The sequence below is a fragment of the Colossoma macropomum genome, unplaced genomic scaffold (assembly GCF_904425465.1).
Source record: "Colossoma macropomum unplaced genomic scaffold, Colossoma_macropomum, whole genome shotgun sequence".
In the NCBI taxonomy this organism is placed as follows: domain Eukaryota; kingdom Metazoa; phylum Chordata; class Actinopteri; order Characiformes; family Serrasalmidae; genus Colossoma; species Colossoma macropomum.
Genome location: NW_023494799.1, coordinates 10,098,737 through 10,113,921, shown reverse-complemented (window position 1 = coordinate 10,113,921; position 15,185 = coordinate 10,098,737). Strand labels below are relative to the sequence as shown.

The following is a 15,185-nucleotide window of genomic DNA, read 5'->3' as shown; positions in this document are numbered from 1 at the left end:
AGGAACCAATAAAGATTTTAGGGGCCCAGTTCGATTGTACCCCCACCAGGCAGGTAGTTATGTGTCGCTGGCTGTAGCATGACATGTATAATGCATAAGCAGGTATGCAGCATTTCTGTCTTACAGCATGTCAGAGAGCCAATAACATTAACAGTATTACTAGTTCATACATAAAATAAGCAACCACAGATCTGCATTCACAACTGATTTTAATGCAAATCAGGTGCTTTATTTTTAATGAAAGAACAAATTTACTAATGTAATGTACTCATTTTATTAAAACACATAAGATGTAACAGAGGTAGGTGGTGGATGATGCTGTGTTACTTATCAGTAAAGATCAAGAGTTTTCTTTCCATACTTAGTTTTCAACCTTTTATTTACTCTCAAGAAAATAACATAAGAAGGTGATATAAAACCTGTATAGACAGTCAGAAGCTTCTTTACTGTCAAATTATTTGTTATGAATCATGAACCACAATTTTATGGTCAAGCCAGCCCCAGTGAACCATTCAGAATGCTAATTATTTAATACTACTAATTATTCCTCTGATCCAGGTCAGGAATCCAGAAATCTTGATGTAGCCCTGTGGTGCTTTGGAAGTTACACAGTTCTTTTCATAGTAGGACATGATTCCGACTGCAGTATTATTACACACCAAAGGACCTCCACCGTCTCCCTGCAACAAACACGTACAATCTTAGCACACTGCTGAGCTGACCTTTATAAAGCTACCGCTAAAAACTACAAACACTAAATGTAAAACACTGAACACTGAATGTAAAAATACATTTGACACATTTCACAAGCAAAATCTTCTGTGCAAAAAGCTTTGCCTTATTTATCAAAAAACAGGTTAAGAATCTTAAGAAAAACTTTACCACGCAAAATCCATGATGGCGAGCATCTGTACACAGTATATTGTTGAATTTCCACCAACGTTTGCATTCCTTGCTGCTTAACATGGTGACTTTTGCCTCGAAAAAAACATCACTTACAGGTCTCCAACCAGCTATACTGCAAGTGGTGTTTTGCTCCAAGTCTTCGTCTTTTTCTGGGATGGAAATCCAGGAAGCATTTACAACTGGCTTGGCTAACTGTAACAAAATCATCAATATTATTAGCAAATGCAGTAAACAGAACTGAATATGATCAATAAAGAGCAGCACATGGTTTGATCAGGTTGTTACGCTACAGGGCTCCAGATCTTTTTTCAGAACTGTCCCAGAATCGTCCTGAAAAATATCGCCAGCCACACCAAAGTAAAACTTAACCATCGAAAATATTAAAAAAATAAAAGCTTTAAGCAGTTGTTTTGCAATCCCCCCCCCAGAATTTCTGATTAATTTGTAAAATATGTAGTTACTACTTTTTTAGTTAAAATAAGGATTTACACAGCAATGAAGTGTGCAGCGATTCAGCAATGGTTATTGGGTCTTCTTAAAAAAAGAAAAGAAACCACTGGGGCAGAAAGTGTTAAAACAATACTGTAACAACTTTAACGATGGATGGAGGAAAGACGCCGGGGGCAGGTGTGAAGACAGATTCATTTCTTTCTTTTGTTATTAATTATACACAACACAAAAACACTCGGCTTTTCAGCCCACAAAGTAACACAAGACGCTCGCTGGGACTTTTCAGTCCTTTCTTTTCTTTCTTTCTAGCTCAGCTCAGCTCAGCTCTCCTCTCACACCTTCAGAGGTCTCCTTCTCTCTCTGGGCTCTGCCACCTACTGAAGGAAGAGATGACTATAGGCTAGTAGGCTGGCAGAAACAAGGCACAGGTGTACATCATCAGCTACTTAGCCCGCTGGTTCAGACCAGCTTCTCCGCCCTGCATTCGACACTCGGCAACGCCCCCTTCTCCACAAATACCAAAAAACAGAGATCTTCCACAGAAACATTTTAACTACAGTTTTTAGATATTTTAGAAGCTGAATAGTAATTCAGTAAAACGCTTCTTGCCTAAAGGCCAACAAGAAACAAAGATCATACAAACAAAGCATTCCATCAGTGTGGTGTTCTGATAAACGCTGTTAGAGGTCTGCTTGAAATATCAGGTAAACATTTTTTCACCTACAACATCAGGCTTGGGTTCAAATGAGTGATTTCTTGTGAGTGAGCTGATGTACTTACTTTTATGAGTCAAAATGATTGTTTCATAGTCGACTAAATTTGCCTTGTTACAGAGATTTCAGGCACTCAGGTATTTTCTCCATTGCACTCTGATGTATCGTTGAGCCGGGCTTAAATGCGAATGTAAATTCATGCTGTGGATTTTTTGCAGTAACTACTAAAATTACTATAAATATTAATACTGGAATATTGCTGATTCTAATATTAAAATTTTGTGCCCTGGAGCTTAATTTGGTTTTGAAAGGGTTCAATGCTTGAGCGCTGAGACATTAGGCCATTTTCATAAAACTTGCCGTTAACCACACTATGCCATGGAAAAAATTTGCAAGATTTTTCTTGGTCTCAGGAATTCTATTTAAATTAAATTTTGATAGTATTACAACCCCATTTCCAAAAAAGTTGGGCGCTGTGCAAAATGAAAAAAAAATGCAATGATGTGCAAATCATTTAAACCCTGTATTTCATTGAAAATCATACAAATACAACATATCAAATGTTGAAACTGAGAAATGATATTGTTTATTGAAAAATATTTTGATTTTGATGCCAACAACACATTCCAAAAAAGTTGGGACGGGGGTAACAAAAGGCTGGTAAAGTTGTGTAATGCTAAAAAAAAAAACATGTTGGTTGATTGGACACAGGCCAGTAACATGATTGTGTATAAAAAAGAGCATCCCAGAGAGGCTGAGTCTTTCAGAAGTAAAGATGAGGAGGAGTTCCCACTCTGTGAAAGACTGCACAACAATGCAAACAATACAACGTTTTTCAATATAAAACAGCAAAGAACTTTTGCTTTTCATCATCTACGGTACATAGTATCATTAAAAGATTCAGAGAATCTGGAGAAATCTCTGTATGCAAGGGAGAGGGCCAAAAACCAGTATTTGCTGGCCATGATCTTTGGGCCCTCAGGTGGCACTGCATTAAAACCCAGCCCGATTATGTAGTGGAAATCACTTCATGGGCTCAGAAACACTTCTGAAAACCACTGTTTGTGAAAACAGTTTGTCACTGCATCCAGAAATGCAAGTTAAAACTCTAAAATGCCAAGAAGAAATCATATATAAACTGCATCCAGAAACGCTGCCACCTTCTCTGGGCCCAAGCTCATTTAGAATGGACTGAGGAGAAGTGGAATAGGTGGTATAGGGGAGCTTTAGTGCACATGGCATGGGTGACTGGCACATCTGTGAAGGCATCTTTAATGCTGAATGATATATACATGTTTTGGCAACATATGCTGCCATCCAGACTGCATCTTTTTCAGGGAAGACCTTGATTATTTCAGCAAGACAATGGCAAACTACATTCTAAATGTATAACAACATCATTGCTCCGTATTAAAAGAGTCCAGGAGCTAAAATGACCTGCCTGCAGTCCAGACCTGTCACCACTGATAACATTTGGCGCATTAAGAAATGAGAAATATGACAAATGAGCCCCCGAACTGTTGAGCAGCTGAAATCCTGTATCAAACAAGAACAGGAAAACATTTCACTTTCCAAACCACAGCATTTGATATGTTGTCTTGGTAGTATTTTCCTGTAAAAATATGGTTTACTTGATTTGCAAATCATTGCATTCTATTTTTATTTACGTTCTGCACAGCGTCCCAACTTTTTTGGAAATGGGATTACTTTAATTGTATATGTATTTAAATGTTTAAATGTTTTTTTTTTACCTTTTTGCTAGCAATACTGTCAGTTTCACATATGTAAAGCATTGTATTGTTATATTGTTTTATAAAATCAATTGTTGTAGCATCCCACTACTGCCTGTGTGGCGGTACAAGGTTTGGGAGGTGTGGCCATGTGAAAAGCCACATGAGGAGGCTCATGGAAGGCACGTGCTTTCCGAAAAAAGGACTTCTTAATGTTATGTTGTTCGTCCGTTAAAGTTGTGATTTTTGTGCTGGGCGGTGGGGTTAGTTAGAGTGGGTTTGCATGCTTGCCTGCTCTCCCTGTCTGTATTGTGTGCCTTTCTGCTTGCGTTTCAATTAAAAAGCACTATTCAAAGCAGAGTCATGGGCTCCCCAGTGTCTCACTTTATGCAGACGCTACAATATTATTGAAAGCTAAAATGGCTTGTAATATTATTAATTTAAACACGTAATTATAATCTCAAAATGTGAAATTAGTCTTCACTTATTTGGATTCCAACTTCCAAACCCACTTTCCACACACAGGAGGGGGATTCCCTAAATATGGAATTAGATGCAGGAAGAAAGGGCTGTTCTAAATACAGTGTCAGTTAAATCCGCCAATCTGAAATTCTGCTCAAGGAAGTCTTGTTTCTCCTCTGTTCAGCAGTTAGAAGGTTTGTCGTGCTGCTTCATCCAAACTGATCAAAATGTGTCTTTTAAACATATTGGTAAATCAGCTGAGTGTGAGTATGCGCCATTTGTTACCAATTTCAATTTTTGAAAACATTGTAGAAAATATCATTTAATACATGTGGGCTTCTTACCGGGGAAAATTACAGTTGAAGTGGCTCAGGGGCTATTTTTTTGTGGGATTGTGTTCTGCAAAAATATATTTGATAAATACATTTGGTATATTTTTTTCCATATGGGTAAAGTGTATGGATAGTGCTACCACACATAACCAGATCACAAAGAGACCAGGAATGTGGGACATGGGGGTACTGAGGGTGCTGCAACAATCTGATTTCAGGATAATAATAGTAAAATGTTCTGAACTTCATAATTATTTGAGTTTAGTAGCCAATCAAATTGAAGCACTCTTATTTTGAACATATTCTGTTTAGGATTGCTGTGTTGTTGAGAGAGACTGTAAAAATCCAACAAACAAAATAAGAAACTGCTACCTAAATGCCTGTTACAAGCTTTAATTGGAAATATACAGCCCTAATTTAAGTACCTATCTCAAAACACCTAATCCAACTTATGAAAGGTATTTCATAGCTATTTAAGGGTTAAATTAGAAGGTTCGGGTTCTGCTTTAGGCCATTTAAATAACACAGCAAAAGCTTTGTTTGAGTAATTACTGCATTTACCTTAAACCATGTTTTACCAATTTTTCCTTGCACAGATGAATAAATCCAACAAAAATAGCTTGGAGTGATCGTTTACCTTCAGCAGCATGATGTTATTTTCTGGGTGTTTCTGGTGATTTGTAAAGTTTGGGTGGCTGTAGTACTCCGTCACTTGTATGCGCTCAGGGTCATTGCTCGTCAGATCATGAGCTCCTATTACTGCTGTTATATTTTCCTCTCTATTTTCCCTGATAAGAGGAATCAACAGGTAACACCTTATTGTTGTGTATTAAATGTGCCTATTGAAATAATTAAATATTTAAACTGTGTTGAGTTGAGATATTTAAATACAAAAATGTATTATTAATAACAATGTGTGATAATCATTGTATTACATTTTTAAAAATCACATGATATTGTAGCGAACACTGGCTGAAACTTCACTTCAAGTGTTTACCCAAAAGTTAGGGGCCTTTTGGTTCCAGCGAGTCTCGAGTTGAAGGTGTAAATCTTTCGACTTAACACCCCCAACCCCAGACTCAGTCAAATTTACAGCTGAATCAAGAACCAGCACCCCTCTCCCTTGACCCAGGGGGCAACAGGACACCCCCCTCTGGAATGTGGTATATGGCTCTCCAAAGTCCTGTGGACAACTTTATCTTTAAGTAACAGAAAGTAAATTTCTAAGGTATATATCTGCTCCAAACTGCAACCATTCGTTAGGACTCATTTTAACTAAACTAGACATACCAAAAACGGACCTGCTACGACAATCGGAACTGAAAATTTTAAACTTTCTAAATCCCCTGAGGACCTCAAACATGGACCCACAGCACCCCAAGGTGTGAAAACAAGAATTATCACATCACCACTGTAAGGACTGTTGCTCACAAAGGACCCCAGAAACATTCATCGATATGCACGTTTGACTATCAATCCTATCTAATTTGCAAGAGATGATGCTTGTATTTGTGCACCCAGTTACTTAAAGTGTGTATTCTCCTTTCTTTTACCAGACGTTAGGAATATGTAGGATAACTGTCTGAAAGTTACTGAAATAACCATTTAAAGTAGTGGTTTTAGAACACTAAGCATGCACCTAGGTTTTCTTTTCACTTATTATATCTAGCCTTTTATTTTACTATTCTTGTTTACTTGCTTTTATTCTTTGAAGTGATGATTTTACTGTGTTAAATCTCCTGCCCCGAAAAGACATCCAAAGGGTTACCTGTAAGACTATTCCTGCCTTCACAATAGTTGTTTTCAGGTAATGTGGATAAAACTGTAGGTTGATGCACAAATGTTAATTGTCTGTGTGGATTTTGGAACTTAATTCAATGATCCGAAACTGTTTTGATTTATTCTAACTTTAGATTATTCTAGATTCAAATCTAGAGGGAACAAAGAAGGGAGTTCCCTGGGAAGGCGCTCACAGAGAAACCACCCCCAATCAGAATCGAGAACTAGGAATAGCTAATTACCCGCTAGGTAAGAGAACCTAGCACCACCTTTGCTCCACCCCGAAGGGAGGGGCCAACAGCCGGGTAAAACAGGCGCGCACGCCAGTTCCAGTCAGTTCGAGCTCGCGTTCCAGAGAACAAGGAGAAACTTCCACAAGTCTGTGCCAACCGCGGTTACAAAGAAAGTTTGGAAGTTTAGAACGCTTAGATCAGATCTGGATTTGTCTTTTGTGTATACCTTTAAGTTTAACCCAACCCTAGAGAATAAAGTGAAGATTTCTTTACATGGCCAAGTAAGGAATTTCTTCAAGTTTTAGCTCTGACGAAGATAGGTAGTGATTCAGGTTATCAGCCTCGAAATTTGACTGCACTCCCCAGCCCTAAGAAGAAGCCCAGAGATTCTGAAGCCTAGCCAGAGCCGCGCCTCGACTGGCAAATCGAATCCTTGCCAGAAGACTGCCCTGGTCCCAAGCTCCATCCTCAAACAGCCCTAAGAAGAAGCCTAGAGATTCTGAAGCCCAGCCAGAGCCGCGCCTCGACCGGCGAACTGAATCTTCGCCAGAAGACTGCCCTGGTTCCAAGCTTCATCCTCGGGCAGGCGAGACGCCGGAGTTGGTCATCAACTGCAGCGCGTCGCCTGTGCGAAGTCCCACCAAGGCTCCAGGGCCAGCGAAGAAACGTGCGAGCTCCGGCCGATCCTCACGCGACCCGTCTCAGAGGACCTGCAGTCCTGTCTCCCGACTTCAAAGTAAGGCTGGCTATCTTTCATTTGTGCAGTCAAGGTTCGACGCTATTTTATTCGATAAGAATTCTCTTTTAGATATATGCTAGTTTAGGTTAAGTTGCCCTATAGATCCTTTGTCCTTAAGGCCCGATTTGCTTTCCCAAGGAGCGCCCTCAGCCACCTTTGCATGCCATTTTACACTGTGAAATAAGTTACATTACCTGAGCCATTCCCTTGTTTTTTTATTTCTTTTCTTTGTTTATTAACCAAGTTATCCAACTGTAGTGTCATATTTAGCCAATAAAGTTACTTTTGATTGAAGCATCCTTGGCACGAGTGTCTGTCTCTTCCCTGCATTGGTCTGTAGACTTTAAGCAAAATCCAGGTTACCCTGACCTCCTCTTTAGTTTAAGCAATAATAATCATATTTATAATCAGATTAAATTGCAATAACCGTTACAATATCAAACATAAGCCTGTCTGTACAGAACCCCTTAAACCCTTACTAATTAAATTACTGAATAATTTACTGAGTTATGGAGATTATTGCCTGAAAATTAAGTTAAATAAAAGTTAAAATGCACTACTACTTGAAGGGGAATTCCACCGTCTTCAGACATTTTTTACAGTTTGATGATTGAGATGCGAACAGTCATTCAGAGTGGTTTGATATAAAATGATGTTTTATAGAGAAATTTACCAACTCAAATTTCTTTACAGTGGTGGTGATAGGAACCAGGGGTCATATTGTCTACAACGCAACTAGAACCATTTTATTTACTATCCAGAATCTCCAGGGAGTGGGTCTTCTGAGTTTTTATATGTAATGTTGATATTGATGAAATACCGCTAAAACTGAAAAGGCAAGTTTTATTTCGGGATAATTTTGCCCTGCCTGTGCTCGTCCACAGGCAGCAATTACAGGCCTGGGAACAACAGAGAGCTGCCCCCTCAATATATCATTGTAAACATAACTATATAATTCTAAAGAACTTGTGCTGATTATAGACGCCAAAATATTAGTTTTTAAGTTTTGAAAGATTGCATTACCCCACTCCATATGGCTCACATTGGTCCACGGCCTCTCATCCCCGAACAATAGATATACACACATAGATGCTGCTATGGGTCCAGCCAGGCACGTTAACGGTCCTACCGTTTTGGGGGGGTCAACATCACTGCCCAACTGCGTTCAGTGCCATTACAGAGCGGCGGTTTAAGAAAGGTACTGTCCAAAATGATAGTATTTCAAGACTATTGCACCCAGAAAGTGGAATAGGGTTACATAACGGAGAAAACACAGCGATCAGCACTCATGTTTGTGTGATGTTCATGTGTAGATATGGCCGTGTGGTTGGTTGGTGAAGCGAGGATAACTTGGTGTAATTGTTTTTGCTCTGGATTTATATTCAGCTTTTTTCATTTAATAATCTATACAGGGGACTTGAGGTGAAGTAGTTATATTCATTTATGTAAAATCCTTTTTATATACAAATGATGTGTATATAGTGTGTGTGTGTATACATATATATATATATATATGTGTGTGTGTGTGTGTGTGTGTGTGTGTGTGTTATATTTAATTCTGCACAAAATGGGAAAGATCTGTGGAATTTCTCTTAAATGACTGTCGGCCTAAAGCATAGCATGCATTTCTTTTATTCTCTCGATAGACATTAGACACTGTGACAGTAATGGTAAAAATGTAGAAGTTATTTCTACGCAGTATTATTTCTAGTGCTGGATGACCTGTAGCCCTGCTTCATTACTCACTAATCAAAGACAAATCATTTCTCATTTCAGAATGTTTCGTGTAGCCATTCACAATGCAACAAAGAACCAACTAAAGACGGCAGCAAGATAAAGAACAAAATGAAAAACCTACTCAGTTTGGCAATATGCAGCCGTCATGACGAATTGTTCACTCACAAGGAAGCCACCACAGAAGTGCTGAGTCCCTGCTTGGAGAGACACCATGTAGGGTCTGGAGTGAGGTTCAGCCTCTACATGATTCAGTACACCAACCTTAACACTGGCTGGGAACAAGAAAGTAATTCCAAGCTGATTATATCTACAGTTATGCAAACATTAATGTTATAGATGTAGTGTATGTATCCACTGTGCCTCAGGGTACCTTTTGGGGTGGATGTTGTGTGCTCCACTGCGTGTGAACTTGGTGAACTGTGAATGTTTACGTACTGGGTAGAGCACCAGACGTCTCCTTGAAGGCCTCCTGAAATGTACACATATCCGTGGTGATAGATTATCAAGTGGGCTCAAAAACGATGATAAATGAAATAGATAGACTAAGAGGAAAATGGGGCCCATAGAAGGGCCCAGTTGTTTTTTAAGGAAGTGCCAAGAGGCCCATATGTAAGGTGCTGACGTCAGAAGTGGCTGGGCCAATTTGATTGGTAAAACGGTGTAGAACAATGCATTTTGAGAGGAGACAGGAACCTTGGTATGGGAGGCAAATCCAGCCAAAAAAGAAATTAAAATTAAAACCATAAAATGAAAATGCAAACCTCTTTTTGCCATTTCTTTTTCCAAACATCTGCGCAAATATCCTGCCAAAATTGAAAATGAAATGAAATGTCTACATTTGCAATTTCATTTTTCACATGAGCACGAGCCATTTGTGACAAAAATAAAAATAAATGCAAAACAGCTATTTGTCATTTCATTTTAGTCGTTATTCTGGTTTTTCATGGCCAAATCTAAAATGAAAAAGCTAATAGAGAAAAGAAAATCCAAGCTTCACTTTGGCTTTGGCTTTTCTTCATGAAATGCAGAATACGTGTCAAAACTAAAATCAAAATGCAGTGCTCACATTCTCATTTCTTTTTCACAGCAATCGGCTGCAGATCTGACAAAATGAAAATGAAAATGCAAAACGGATAAATCAACAGCAAAGTGACAGTTTGTGATTTAGTTTTCGGTGTGGACGTGCTTTAAGTGTCAAAATGAAAGGCAAATGCAAACGAACATCAGCGCCACCTGCTGGACATTTACTTTTCATTTTCCACTTTTCGATTTCGTTTTCAAACTGACCAACATGCAAATAAATGTTAATTAGCACTAGGCAGGGCTACGGGGTACATTTTAGGACATCCTTAGACCTCTGAGTCAAAATGGCATCATTCCTCAAACTCAGATCTGGTGAAACTAAACGTCAGCATTCTGGGTGCATTCTGTGCAGACTGTGTTCTCCATCTCTTTATGACAATAAAGTGATTAAAGCAGTAAAGAAAACTTCTTTGCACTTGGGGCATTTTTGAGTCCTAAATGGAAAAAAACCTCTCAAATCACACATTTCGAAGTCTCAGTTGTTTAATTATATCGACAACTAACAAGATTTGAAAGTGAACACACTTGCATCACTTTTTGTGATATATTGTGAAATGTACATTTTAAATCAAATAACTGGACATCTGAATTTTTTTAAATATACAACATGAGCTGGAGAATAAGAAAACAGTAACTCATACATATATGTAAAAGTTTGAACACTCCTGATCATATTGTATGTTTTGTTGATTTTTTTAAGTGAAGGGAACAAACTTAAAAATGGCACTTCAGTACACAGTTTCTATTTATTTGCTGAGTTTCGCATATTGGAAAAAATAAAAACGTAAAATACAAAATCTGCCATATCTTTATAACTTTGCACAGGCCACATTTTAACCCATTATGTTTAATTGAGGAAATAAACAGTAATTGTCCATTGAAATGTACTTCCTCTGCATCTTAGAACAAAAAAAGTGGGTGCCTTTTTAGATTTGTGTTTTATTTACAGCCAGATTGAAATGTGTCTTAAAATAAAGCCTAAAAGAGGTTTCTGTCTGTATCACCACAATTCACTGTGGTACCTAATGACGCGTTTGGTGTATATGTGCAATATGATGAATGTTTCAATATATGCCAATATATGCACAAATATGTGTATATATTGAAATATAGGCTTAGATATAGATGAAATATATATGGAAATATATTTCCTTTGCATATTAGAAACTTCATTTAATAAAATGTAAAAAATGGAAATCGGTGAATTCAATTATAAAGCCATCCCTGGAACTTGAAATTGCCTGTAGCTGCAGAAACACCCTTTAGTGGTCAAAGTTAAAACCAAAACCAGAGATCTAATGAGATACCTTCATTGACCATGTTAGATTTGAATCCCAGCCGCTGTCAGACTCTATAACAGTCACGGCACTCAGTAGACAGTAGTTTACAATTACTTTCCATGTGCAAGAACTCTCAACATCACTGCCATAGCACTTTACTGTGTGCAATATCTCAATCCACCATGCGTAGTATATTCACTGCGGGTCATTGTCAACATGTTTACCACCATTATGTGCAATTATGTCAAGTGCAATATTTCTCCATTTATTTACTGTTTATTTATTTGCTATTTTAATCATTGTGCAATACTCACTACAATACATACATTTCTACATTTCTAAATTTAAATTTAATACTTTGTATATTTTTCTTATAATCTTTGTACATATACACATATATCTTTATACTTTTATTGTTTATTCTATTTAAATATTGTTTGTATATTTCCTGCTGCTCTGTCTTCTGTGCTGCTGTAACACCACAAATTTCCCCGTTGTGGGATTAATAAAGGATTATCTTATCTTAAACAGAACATCAGAGCCAGGGTTGTGCTCACCTGCTATAATAGACAGGAGAAGCTATGCGTAGGTGACACTTACCAGAGTGGCCCAGCTGTGGCAGCAGAGCAGCCAGAAGGAGCAGAGAGATGAGAGCCATGGTTCTGTAGTGAGAATTACCTCAGTGAGGGTGAAGATTTTATTTAGCACAGTGGGTGAGATAAGTTCACCACAAATGGTCCCTATCATCAGGCAGCAAGTGCTCTTCCTCAAAAACCCTGCCTTTTCCTGTTTACCACATAGTGGTTTGTTTTCACAGAGATAATATCTGTAACAGACAGCATGTCTGATGTCAGCAAGCTGATGGATCTGACCCCTAAACTGTGGGTCAGTTAGGCTCTATAAAATGTTTGTTTTTTTTCCGTTTTCAGATTTTAGAGAGTGCATCGTTCAAATCTCAAAAAAGCTGAAGTTACCAAAACAGACAGGAATAGCACAAGACAACTCATTTTATTCATGAATTAATGATTAATTATTAATTTTCTTGTTGGGTTAATGACAATCGACAAATTCTAATTTACAATCTCATCAAAATACTGAAATCCTAACCTCTTACTCAGAATTGAAAACTGATGTAGTCAGTTTTATCATCCAGACCACCAGTCAACAATTCTTCATTCGTTCTTAGGTTGTACATTGTTAAAAGAACAACAAAAAAAAAAATGTTAGTTATGGGACTGCCTTAAAGTTTAGAATTAATTGAACTTACAATAATAACTTTACACTTAACAGAGCAAGAATCTGTGTCTTACGATCTGTCAGATTATTATTTGAAGATCAGTTAACTCAAAATTTTAAGGCAGAAAGAGTAACTAACTTAAATCACCAGATTAGATTTTTTAATGCCACTCTGTCAGCCATGGTCATCTTATACCATTGTACCATACGAAAAGAGCACTTTTGGATGTCTATTATGTGCCATTTTGTTCTTTTGCACATGATATTAGTCATTTTAAAGGCCCTTCTGTGCTCCAAAGCCTGTCAAGTCTCAAGCTTTACCCATATGCCTTCAACAGTCTCACAGCTGTAGATGTAAATCTAATGAGTATTTACATTCTCAAAATATATTTAGTTGCACAAAAGTCTGGTGTGCTTCACAACGTCATCGCAGTAACAGTCCAAACCATCCTCACTTATGTGTTTGGATTACACTGCCCTGTGACCAGTTGACCAGTGCAGCCACCCCATTTCACATAATGATGTTTAAAAAGCTGGCAAACACAAAATCTAGGGGAACAATGTGCATTTTGTAAAGCTTTGGCTTGCTGCTTAACTGACTGCATCGCAGGCATTTGACATCACAAAATGCTTTAATACAAGCTGATGTCTGCAAAAGTTTTGGTATCCCTGGTCATTTTGTAAGTAACACATCCTCTACAGAGAACACACTTCTGGACATTTAATACACAAACACAGATTGTTTTCTGAATATAACATATGCAATATGTTAAACTCTGTAAATTGTCATTGTAAATATTTAGCTATGTTCACTGTAGAGGATGTGTTAACTTTTCACTTAGAATATTGAAGCATTAGGGCACCATTTTTGTCAAATTCTACAGGTTTTCCAACACCCACCTCCATATTTCTGTTAGTATTCTAGTATTGTTCTGTCATGGTTAGTTTGATATTCGGCATGGAAATCATTACTGCAGTTTGTGATTTGTGATGACTGTAACATGCTTGCTGCGTGCGCTGATACCACTGATAACACAGCGATTCCCACTGTGCTTCATTTAGCTCTGCTTTTGTAGAAGAAAGGATATTAATGCAGCTTCTTTGCAAACCACTCGCCCCCCCAGTGGGTTGCAACCCACAGTTTGAAAACCTCTGGCCTAGATTACTCAGTACCTCATCTGCTCAGATAAGGGCTGAAGCTGTACAGAACTGAGCTTCCTGCTTTTATATGTGGGGTAAAAAGTTAAAGTTTTGGGTACTGTACCAAAATTAAAAGTGGGTCTTAACAAAAATATACTAGAAAGGATCAACATTTAAACATAGTCATGTATAATAAAACCTGTCCAGGGTGTTTCCGGCCTTTAGCCCAATCAGTGCTGGGATAACTCCACACACATTGCACATTCCTAACACATCACACTCTCCACACACAGCAAACTCCAAGCACATATTATACATTCCAAACAATATACAATCACACCCCACACATCCTGAGACTTTCTCACTCTGCATATCAGACACTGCACATACATCACACATATTACACATACTCCACAAATACACACGCACAGGCACTAGACACATCACAAACTCCTTACATACACCTAGCAACCACCTGGGATATGATAGCAGTGGCCTAGCTACACTTAAATTACATGGGAAAGCATAGCAAAGGACGAGCAACATCTTAGTAACCACCTTGACTACCATACTATAGCAACCAACTGGGGCACCATTGCAAAGGCCTAGCAGCACATTAACAATCACCTGGACCAGCATAGCAACAGCCTAGCAACACCTTCACAAACAACTGGGACACCATTGCAATGGCCTAGCAGCACCTTAGCAACCACCTGGGATAGCATACCAATGGTGTAGCAGCACTTCAGCATCCATCTAGAAAACCGTAGCAGCTTCCTAATAAAACCATAGCAACCCCATGGGATAGCATAGTGATGGCCTAGCAACACCTTAGCAACCACTTGGGATAGCCTAGCAGTGGTTTACAACTTCTTTAACTTTTGAAATGTCATTTGCTGGATTTTTCAAGCCAACTTAAAGCTTATTCACTAAATTGTTAGTGTACTGGCTAAATCTACAGACTCAGTAGCAGGTAGCAGCTTAGCATGCTAATATAATAGCCTCACACACCACAGCACAGTTTTTATTGCTCCACTGACACAAGTTTAGAGAGCAAATACTCAAATCTGAATAAGTGAACTGATGCGTGAGAGGCTATTAGCTTAGCTACTCTTTTTCTACTTTTAGCATTACTACTGCTATAGTTCGAGTTTAAAAGCTCTTAAAAATATAACAGCAGTGTTAAAATGTTTTATGCTGGATTCTTTTACATTAAAAATGTTTAAGCATTTATAAACTATGATTTTACTCAAATGCTCCAAATCAACCCATTCATTTTGGACTCACTCGGGAGCGCCCTCTAGCGTTTGAGAAGACCGGAAGACATTGCAGAGTGGTAATTCTCATCTCTACAAGTTCTCTGGT

General features: G+C 38.2%; 1 protein-coding gene across 2 annotated transcripts; it reads right to left on the bottom strand.

Annotated features, from left to right (window-relative positions):
- Positions 1–466: 466 nt before the first annotated feature.
- LOC118819551 (mast cell protease 4-like) lies at positions 467–12,152 on the bottom strand. 2 transcript variants are annotated; one of them, XM_036587399.1, is made up of 6 exons: positions 12,045–12,152; positions 9,452–9,550; positions 9,203–9,353; positions 5,231–5,381; positions 883–1,098; positions 467–680 (listed from the first exon to the last, which is right to left on the bottom strand). In XM_036587399.1, the coding sequence occupies exons 1-6, from the start codon at positions 12,100–12,102 to the stop codon at positions 525–527; spliced, it is 831 nt and encodes a 276-aa protein (XP_036443292.1). In that variant the 5' UTR covers positions 12,103–12,152; the 3' UTR covers positions 467–524. The 2 variants fall into 2 exon arrangements, 1 of the variants encoding a protein (XP_036443292.1); XR_005008166.1 differs by lacking the exon at positions 5,231–5,381.
- Between the last annotated feature and the right edge of the window lie 3,033 nt (positions 12,153–15,185).

Coding starts and splice junctions, on each gene's coding strand:
- LOC118819551 (XM_036587399.1), bottom strand. CDS start 12,102: ATGGCTCTCATCTCTCTGCTCCTTCTGGCTGCTCTGCTGCCACAGCTG. Junction 9,354..9,451: donor CACAACATCCACCCCAAAAG/GTACCCTGAGGC, acceptor TCTTGTTCCCAG/CCAGTGTTAAGGTTGGTGTA. Junction 5,382..9,202: donor GCTGCATATTGCCAAACTGA/GTAGGTTTTTCA, acceptor TCCTCTTATCAG/GGAAAATAGAGAGGAAAATA.